The sequence below is a fragment of the Schistocerca serialis genome, chromosome 1 (assembly GCF_023864345.2).
Source record: "Schistocerca serialis cubense isolate TAMUIC-IGC-003099 chromosome 1, iqSchSeri2.2, whole genome shotgun sequence".
NCBI lineage: Eukaryota > Metazoa > Arthropoda > Insecta > Orthoptera > Acrididae > Schistocerca > Schistocerca serialis.
Genome location: NC_064638.1, coordinates 331,035,456 through 331,045,225, shown reverse-complemented (window position 1 = coordinate 331,045,225; position 9,770 = coordinate 331,035,456). Strand labels below are relative to the sequence as shown.

The window sequence follows — 9,770 nt, the reverse complement described above, 5'->3', positions numbered from 1 at the left end:
GATGAACAGCCATCTTCTGTAAATGTATTGGAGGTGCCCTTGCAGACTTGTCCGTGAAGGTTGAAAGTATTAAGTGGATAAATATCTTGTATAGTAATTTATTCTAGGCACTTCAACTTCTATGTTTTACATAGACTTTTTTTACTGTGTCTGCATAAATTTCAGGAAGTTCACTTGGGCTATAATGAAATAGGTGCCAAAGGTGGTTTAGCATTGGCTGAGGCAATGCGTAATAAAGGTAACCTGAAAATTTTAGTTCTTCAAGGAAATCAGTTTGGTGATCAAGGAAGGCAGGAGCTACAGTCAGAATTGAAGCACAGTGGACGTATTGGAGCTCTAGGAAGCCTTAGGTAAGACATTAATCAGTTAATAATTAGTGCTTTGATGTTTATGTAAAAAGTTTATTCTCCCAGTGTGTAGGTATATGTGATTGCATTCATGATTCTGTAAGTTATTAGCAGTTACACTACATTGCACCATTACACTATTCAGAACAAATTGCATTGGGAGCTCCAGGACACTGCAAACATTACACTGCTCTCAAGAAACTGTGGGGCATCTTGAGGCCTTTTCTGCAGCTGTAAGATGATGATGCCTGCAGAAAGTGGTTTTGAAGTTTGGAAAAAGTGTTATAGCTGTCCATATGAGGAATAAAAGCTATTTTACTGGTCAGGATGGGTGGTGGTGTGAGTGTGAGGATCTTAGGGCGAGCAGGTGATCAGCATTCGAACACAGTTTATTGATTGGGGAAGCCCAGTGGCTGACAGTAGAAACAGCAATGACAAGGCCGGGAGAAAGACCCGCTTTTATTCCATGTGGATAGCCGACAAGCGCGCGTGACGACCTTGCGGTGTGGACTCAGCAGGGATGGAAACATGCATTCCCTGCTGGACGGTGAACAGTAGCATGCTGCTTCCTCATTCCCGTACAGGAACATAATTATTGGGGACTTGAAACCATCATAAGACCCTTATATAATGGTGCAGCTGTAAGATCTCTCATGTTGGGCACCAAAATGTAGCGGATGGGAGTGGTTGCACAGAAACATTAGTAAGACATTTCTTGCTTGTCAGGCTGTGCTCTAGTCTGTCGTTGTAGGTGGATTGAGAGACAAGTGTGATATTTGTGGGGACGCAGCAGTCAAATAAAGGTAAATATAAAACAAGTCTTTATTCATTCCATTAAACTTGACTCCAGAATGTAACTGTTTATAAGTGGCTGCAGACAGATATGAGGATGAACATAAACAAACCTTTAATTACTTCATCCAACAAGTAGTCACTTAAATGTGTTTCTGCCTTTATGTAATTTGGGGGCAGGTGGCTGGCGGAGCGTTGGCTGCCAGGTTTGGGCAGACAGGCAGATATCCTTCATTCGTGGCCCTGTCAGCAGAAGTGGCATGGCATGGTGATGATGAAGAATCCAGTTGTCACAGATTGCCCAGCTGGCCAAACGCTGACGGACTGGTTCGGGTGGGCTTAAATGCTTCTGCTCTCCACTAGTGGCAGGCTGCATTTGTGTGTCATGCTGAACTACCTGGAAAAGAGGCAGTGACTGGCTGTTGTAACTGGCAATGGGTCAGCTTTAATTCTTCCTGGTGAGTGGCCTGGTTTTGTCACGTTGAAGGCTGTGATGTGGAAGAGGTGTTAGTCCACTCAGAATAAGGGTCACTGGTCAGTGCCTGGCTGACTCCAGTGCGACATGATTACCATCCTGTCACTCCACTGCTGGCTCCAAACCCCTTTAAAACTTTTTTCCTTTACAGTTCTTCCCCGCTACGGAATAAATCTGCCCTCAGATTTTGCTGATACGTAAACACTGGTTTATTTGCAGTTATTTACAGTTCACTTTTTCCACCTCCACTCATAGTGTCACTGTGTCCTTTGGGCTGTGTACATTTTCTGTTCTGCTTCACTATCTCCTGGCTCCACACAGAGGTCTTTGTTCTTGTTTACAAACTCTTCACTTAAACCCACTTTCAGTCCTACTAGCAGCTACACCATTTCACATCGTAGGGAAGGAATGTGGGTCCAGGAAGGCATGTGTTCCTTGAGCTGTTTAAAGAGTCATTCCATGTCAAATCAACACATAAAAGTACTATTTTCAACTTCACCATATCTGATTTTTATGCAGTTTTTGTATTCATTTTACATAATGAGAGAATAGAAAATGCCAAATTACAAAAGTTTAGCAAGACTACAGCAACAGTTTTGGCTGCCCAAAGTTAGGGACTGATGACCTCAGATGTTAAGTCCCATAGTGCTCAGAGCCGTTTGAAGGGGCAAAAGGGAAGGGGCTGGTGAGGTTTAGGAAAAGGAGTAGAGTTCGGTAAGTCTCCACTGATCCAAGCTTTTGGGTGGCTTTCCTGAGCCCTACTCCTTTTCCTATACGTCACCAGTCCTTTCTCTTCAGCCCCTTTTTCTTCCCCTTGAATTCCTCTACAAGAAGAGGAGCCTTTGGCTCCAAAAACTAGCAAATGTCAATACCTTTTATATGTGATTTTATCAATCAAATTATATTATATTTTCAAAAATTGATTATTTTTGTTAAAAAATCAAGTTGGAATGACATCTGCATTAGCATGTATAAATTATATGTACAGCCAAGCGATACAATAAAACAATACTAACTGTATGCAGACTGCAACAAAACGACATAAAGAACTGAAGTACATGTTAACTGTTAAAAGAAGTTGTATCGGCAACACCCAGTAAGACAGCAGTGTGAACAGGCCAGCACAAGCATTTCTGTTTTGACCAATCACAGTTGAGCTGACAATCTGAAGAGGCCAATAGCAAGAGTATTCTTGTTTTGACCAATTACAGGTAACTTGCAAGGCAAGCAGGTCAGTAGCAAGCATTTTCATTTTAACCAGTCAAAGCTAAGTGCACAAAGTGAACAGGCCAATAGCAAGCATTCTTGTTACCCGAAAGCAAGTCAGAAGATATGAAATCAGGAGAGTGAAGGGTTTCCTTTCAAAGCCTGGGTGGCAGTATGGATGATACATGTGCAGAGAAAGTTCTATCAGAAGTGGTGTTTGTGTTTTGTAACTGTACATATCTGCCAGATGAACATGGTATTTGGGAGGATCATACACTACTGTAATTCTTTCAAGAAGAATGGTCACAACAGATGCAAGAAAAGTCTATGTAAAGTGCAATTGTGGATTGTTGATATGATCAATGTCATAATGACAGACCACAAAATATGTGACAGAGTAGGAAAAAATTAACACTGAAACAAGGTCTGTAGCTGAACCAAGTACAAGGGTCATCCACAAAGTAAGTACCGTTTCTATTTCTGTCTGCAGCAGCGCTACGATCACAGTTCCGAGCACGCGCGACAGTTACTCTGACTCAAGGAGAAGATATGTACGCCATTTTCAGATTGCTGCTGCCGACGTGTGCTTTGTAGTGCTTCTTGATAGTGTCAGCCATAATTGAAAATGCTGCTGCATGTGAAATCAGATCTGTGATTAGTTTTCTAAATGGAAAGAAAGTTAAACCAAAGGAAATTCATCAGCAAATCTGAGAGATAGAGACAGACAGAGAGAGAGAGAGAGAGAGAGAGAGAGAGAGAAAACATACCCACAGAAAAAGTTTGAGAAAGTGTCAAAGGTATTCCAAAGTACAAGGGTCGTTTCAATAATTAGAAACAAATTGGTCTGGAGAAAAAGAGCATTTATTTTTACAAAACAATACTTTTTTACTTTTTCAACATAATCCTCTTGAATATGTGTTCCAATGGGCTACAAGCATTTTTATTCCAGCTGCAAAGAACTCTTTATCTTGATGTCTGAACCAATTTCCCACAAACTTTTTCACATCCTCGTTGTCCAGGAAGCTCTTCCTACTTGATGCCTCCTTCAGGGCACCAAACAAATGGATTAACTAGGCGCTAAATCAGGACTGTAAGAGGAATGAGGCAGTACTACCCAGTCCATTTTGTCGATGGTTTCGCAGGTTAGTTGAGCAGTAGGAGGTCGTGGGTTGTCTTCCTCTCCTCTGACATCCACGACATCTGTTTCTCATGGCTGGCTTCACCTTGTTTAAAAGCAAATCCAAGTAGTATTGGCTGTGCATTGTACACTGCTCTTTGAGATAATCACAAAAAACTGGACCTTCAGCATCCCAAAACACCGTCAGCCTGACTTTTCCTGCTGAACAGTTTTGAATTTTTTCTTGACAGGTGAGTTGGTGTGCTTCCACTCCGTGCTTAGTTTTTTTGATTCTGGCTCATAATATTGAACCCAAGTTTCATCACAAGTTATAATTTTGTTGAGGAAGTGCTCACCTTATCTTTCATAACGTTACTTTAGCTCTGTGCACAAACTGAACCTTGTTTCCTAGTGCAGCCGCTTCAACTCCTTTGGGACCCATCTTGCGCATGTTAAGCGATACTTCAGCTTGTTACAGATAATGTGATGAACTGTATCATTACTAACTTGAACCCTACCAACTATCATTTCTGCACACACACACACACACACACACACACACACACACATAGCGGTCGGCATGAATAATATCATCAATTTGATTTTCAAGTGAGGGAGTCGAAACTGCAACTGGTCGGCCAGAACGGTATTTGTCAGTCACTGCGTCGTGACCATTTTTGAACTGCTCTACTCACTTGTAGAGATTTGCATGATTCATACAACCTTCACCATAAACTTTAGACATTCTGTAGTATATATTCACTGGTTTCTCATCTTCAGCAAGTAAAAAACAAATAACAGAATGTTGTTCAACTAATGTGGACGTTTCAAGGGGACTAACCATCTTGAAATGTGTTTTTGAGGTAAAGTTGATACATCAGCTGAGCAGGGTTCATCACAGCGATACCAAATAAAGGTACCAATCTGGCCTTACTAACAGTTGTTTCCCCAGACCAATTGTCTCTTTAATTATTGAATGACCCAGTATGGGAGAAAATGCATAGACTGAGGCAAATGTGGAATCTGAAATTATAATGCAGTTGAAAAAGAAGTTAATTACTAGCATCACAAGCAGCGAGAAGATCCAGCTATTGACACTTCTTCTGAAAAGTTGGAGCATTTGAAGGACTGGAAATGAATTTGGGGCCTCAATCTACTTAGTGAGAAAAGCAAAACTATTAGTCAAAGAATGTGATATCTTAACAACTCCCAATCCAAAACGTAGACATGTCCTAAGTGAAACCACTGTGAAATGTGTTATAGTATTTTACAACAGAGAAGATATAAGCCACTGTTTGCCTGAGAAGATGGATTTTATTTCTGTTAAATAAAACAATCCCAGTGTTCATAAATAAAATGTCTGGTGTTGGAAAACACGAAAGAGCTGTATCAAGCATTCAAAGATGTACATCCATGACTGAAAATAGGATTATCCAAATTTTGTCAGTTACAACCCAAGAATTGTGTTCTGGCTAATGCAACCAGTACCCATAGTTTGTGTGTTTGCATTATTCACTAAAATGTGAAGCTCATGTTAGAAGGTTACAAATTGAAAGTGTTGACATGTGATGCAGACTATCAACACACAGAAACATTGTCTGGCTCAGATAATTTGTAATCCCACTCAGCTAAAATGTTATGTCGGCATGTGATAACTGCCAAGGTGCATATTCTTTCATGGAATACATAGGAGAGTTGTTTGATGAAAATGGAATTGATGAAGTAGCATACAAACTGTGGACATCTACGAATATAACAACTCTGCAGGTACGCCTGTCTTCTGTGGGAGACTTATTAGTAGGCCTCATTGACAGATTAAAAAAGGCTCCTGCTACACTCCTTCATAGCCAGCCAATAGTCTGAATTTCTGCAGCATCTGAAAGAGAGACTTTCTGACAATGAATACATCGTTATATGTGATTTTACAGAGAATTATGCATTTATCATGCAGGATGAGTTCAAAGGGTTTCAGCGGAAAATGTGCAGGCCACCATCCATCCATTAATGTTTATTTTAGACATTCCAAAACCGATGTAATTGATCACACGGTATTTTTTATCGCATCAGAATACCTTAAACACGTCACTGTGTGTGTTCATCTTTTCCAACGTCATTTGGTTAACTTCATGATTTTCCATTTCCATAGAACACCCAAGTACATTTATTACGTCTCAGATGGTGCTGCAGTCCAGCAAAAAACTGCAATAATTTTTCAAACATATCTTCTCAGCAGAATGATTCCAATATCTGTGCAGAATGGCATTTCTGTGCCATACCCTCTTGCAAAGAGCTGTGTTAGGGTATCACTGGTATATTATCAAGAGACTTGCTGCCCCTGCCAGTCCGCAGTGCTTCTGCAACTCTCAGATAATGATACCTAGACACCTATCTGAATGGTATTCCAAAAAGATTGTACTGGTTCACTTTCATTATGCAACTAACATTGAGTATGATGAAGAAGGATCTCTTCTTCAAGGGGATTTTGCACAAATCTGCACCATTGCAGGTATCCACAAATTACAATATTTTATTCCCCCTGGCCATAACAAAATTCGAATGAAGGTTTTCTCCAATTCACCAGACATCAGAAATGAATATGTAACACAGACCCAAGAAGGCTCATACCTTGGTGATATTGCAGAGTTCGTTGCATGTATGTACAGAGGTCATTTGTGGGTTGGATGTGTGCTGAATATTAATAAAGATACCAGAGGAGTTACAATTAGCTTCCTTACAATCTGAAGCTGTGCGCTGAGCCTTCCACAAATGTGGTTTGGCTGGAACAATATCGTCATGTTTTGCATTGAAAAGACGAAAAGACTTTCACAAATACTAGCTTCTGCCCATTAAGGCCTTCATCAGAATTAGACAGCAAATACACATACATACACACTCATGCAAACCCAACTCTCATGATTGCAGTCTCAGGTAACTGAGACTGCAGTCATGTGAGTTGGGTTTGAGTGAGTGTTGTGTGTGTGTGTGTGTGTGTGTGTGTGTGTGTGTGTTTGTGTTTTGTCGACTAATTCTGACGAAGGCTTTACTCGGCAAAAGTTATTATTTGTGATAGTCTTTTTGTTGTGCCTATCTGCGACTCAGCATCTCCGCTATATGGTGAGTGGCAACTTTCGTTTTTACAATATTGTCACAGTCCATCCTGGATTTTCCATTGTTTGATGTGTGGTGCAATTATGTTGTTTGCATTTTTCATTCCCTTGTCGTGTTATGAATACACCATATTTGATAAAATCACCATATTTGATAAAATCAGAGATAGTCAGGTTGGCAGCTGTGTTGATTTGACATGGAATGACTCATAATGTGCTTACATTTATCTGTACAAATACTACAGCAGTATCGTATCATTAAGATTTAATCGGTAATCAAAACCATGAGGTTAATTCAAATGAAACCTGGTCAGTGCATCTACCTTTGCCTGACAAGTAAGGTGGCACCACGTAACTGCGGGTAAAGTGATGTCATATATTGGTAGAGAGACCGATGCATGTGCACAGTTTGATGTTGCATAGTGCCAGTGTGGTTTCACGCCAAAGAGAAAGTGGTCACACAAACTATTGTCCACTTCCGAACATGCAGGCGAGTAAGCAGGAACAAGGAGGGGGTAGATTTTTGGCGGTGGAGGTAGTTGGAGGCCGTGAAATGTATCGACGGGTGAAGGCTGTGTACAGTGAGTACAGTCTGAATTGTTAAAATGTTGTGGAATGGTGCAAATGATTCCTTGAGGGCGCGCATCACTGGAAGATGATGCTCGTCCTGGACAGGCTCATCGTGTCATCACGCCAGAAATGTTTGCGGAAGTGAATGCGGCGGCAAAGTGTGTGACTGGGCCTGGCCTGGATCTGACAGCAGCCTACTAGCTGCTTCAAGGATGGAATTGACCGGCTAGTGTCGCAATGGGATAAATGTGCCAACAGTTTTGGTGACTATTTTTGAGTATGTGTATTGTGTGTAATCAAATTTTTGAGTGAATAAAATCGTTACCATCACCTTACACTAGTGACCGGGTTTCGTTTGAATGCCCCTTATACTTAGAGACTAAAGAGGTCAGTGGCAGCATTTCTATTGTTGCATTCATTATATTTGCTGGGAAGAACTCTATGCTGAACTCAGGTTAACTAACTTCATATTCACAGTATGCACATAGTTTATCATTACATTCTTCGTATTTCTTTGTAATGAAGCTTGGTATCTCAACAAACAGATACCTCTCATTCCGAGCAAATGCAACTAGTTCTGTGGCCCCATTTGATGAGCTGCCCAATACAATGGACCAACCTGCTGGGTCACCTACTCTCCTCTGCACGTTGCTTTCCAGCTCCTCTCCTCTGCCCATAATACATTTTTTCCCTGTCTGTCCCGACATACTATTTCCTAGGCTACCCTCTTGCCCATAAGACATCTTCTCAAACTTTCCTGTCACATTCTCCTGAAACACCGAATTAATACAGACATCATTGGCGGATGTTCTGCTGTTACATGCACTGCTTCCCAGCAGACCTAGAGCAGTTTAATTGATATCATGGTGACTAATGATATCACACACCCATGTCTCAGCATCTTACTGCTTTGGATCAGGTGTAATGTAAAAAGAGAAAATCTGAACCATCTGATTCTACTGTGATTCTCAGAGCGTGCTCTACTTGCTCAATGCTGAAACTTGTGTCTAGGAACAGCAACTTTTTTATGTTGTTCACAAATTGCAATACCTTCTAAACTTTCCTTGCTAATTAAGGTCATAGAAGCATGATATTTCCCAAATGCACTTCTGACCAAAAAGTGATTCTGGTAGCGGCAGTCAAATGTTTTTGTTAATCATGCATTTTGCATTCTAGTGGCGATACTTCCATAGGAACTTTCATCCCCTAACACATTCTTTATATTTAGCAGGGAAATGAAATACCAATTTTCGTACTTCTTTCTTCAGAATTGCCTTAATTGCAACGTATTTTCAAAAAGTCTTTCATCCCCTATTTTATCCCCTTCATACCAGAATTTCGAACAATCCCTTGTCAAATGATGTCTGTAATGTAACAGGTTTCTATCCTTAGCAGTTTAGGCTGGGTGGTGATGAGTCAGAGTGAGAGTCAGTCAAGACATTGCCTTCTATTTATAGAGATTATGCGGAGCAAATTAATTTATAAACTGTTAATTTCTATTTACTTGTAACAATGGGGCACAATGTTTGTTTACTAGTGAGGCCGAGGGCTTCAGGGATTGCTGCTTGTAACTAGTTACCTCCAACCACTCATTCCCCGCCACACAATCACAGGTGTACATTTGGGGCACCAGATAATGATGAAGGCTCCAAGTGCTACTCTGAGATGAAGAGGTAGGTACGAGAGACATTCGTGGTGAGTTGCATTAAACTAGACAGAAGGCTGATGACTCAGAAAAGCCTTCCTAAGCTGGGCTCTGGTCAGTCACTTAGTACTGTCAGCTCTGTGGTGCTCCAGTGGCCATCATTGAGTGCCACAGTTGTAAGTTGTTTGACACAAGGAATGAGGATCTTAGCTTAACCTCCTGGATTGTGAGGATGGCATAAACCTCAATGCTGGAGGTGAGCTTCGTGCAGAAGTGGTATGTGACAGGTAAAAAAAAAAAAAAAAAGAAAGAAAGAAAGCTAGGACTCTTGCGGCACCTGATTTATATTTGCCTTGTTCAGGGATACAGGACTCAGCCTGAGTTAACTTTTAAATTGTAAGCTGATAATGGGAGTGCGGCAGTTTCCGTTCAGCTAATAGGTAGCTAATCCACCGAGATCATCAGTCAAGAAACATTCTTAACAATAGCATCACACATAGTGCTTGTAGAA

The 9,770-nt window shown here is 40.9% G+C and overlaps 1 protein-coding gene across 2 annotated transcripts in view; it reads left to right on the top strand.

Annotated features, from left to right (window-relative positions):
• The window catches only part of LOC126469946 (ran GTPase-activating protein 1), a 120,968-nt gene that overhangs the window by 66,584 nt on the left and 44,614 nt on the right, over positions 1-9,770 (top strand). For both annotated transcript variants that reach the window (XM_050097365.1, XM_050097357.1), the window contains exon 6: positions 166-350. In XM_050097365.1, coding sequence (XP_049953322.1) covers positions 166-350 — 185 coding nt within the window. The remainder of the gene's footprint in view (positions 1-165; positions 351-9,770) is intronic.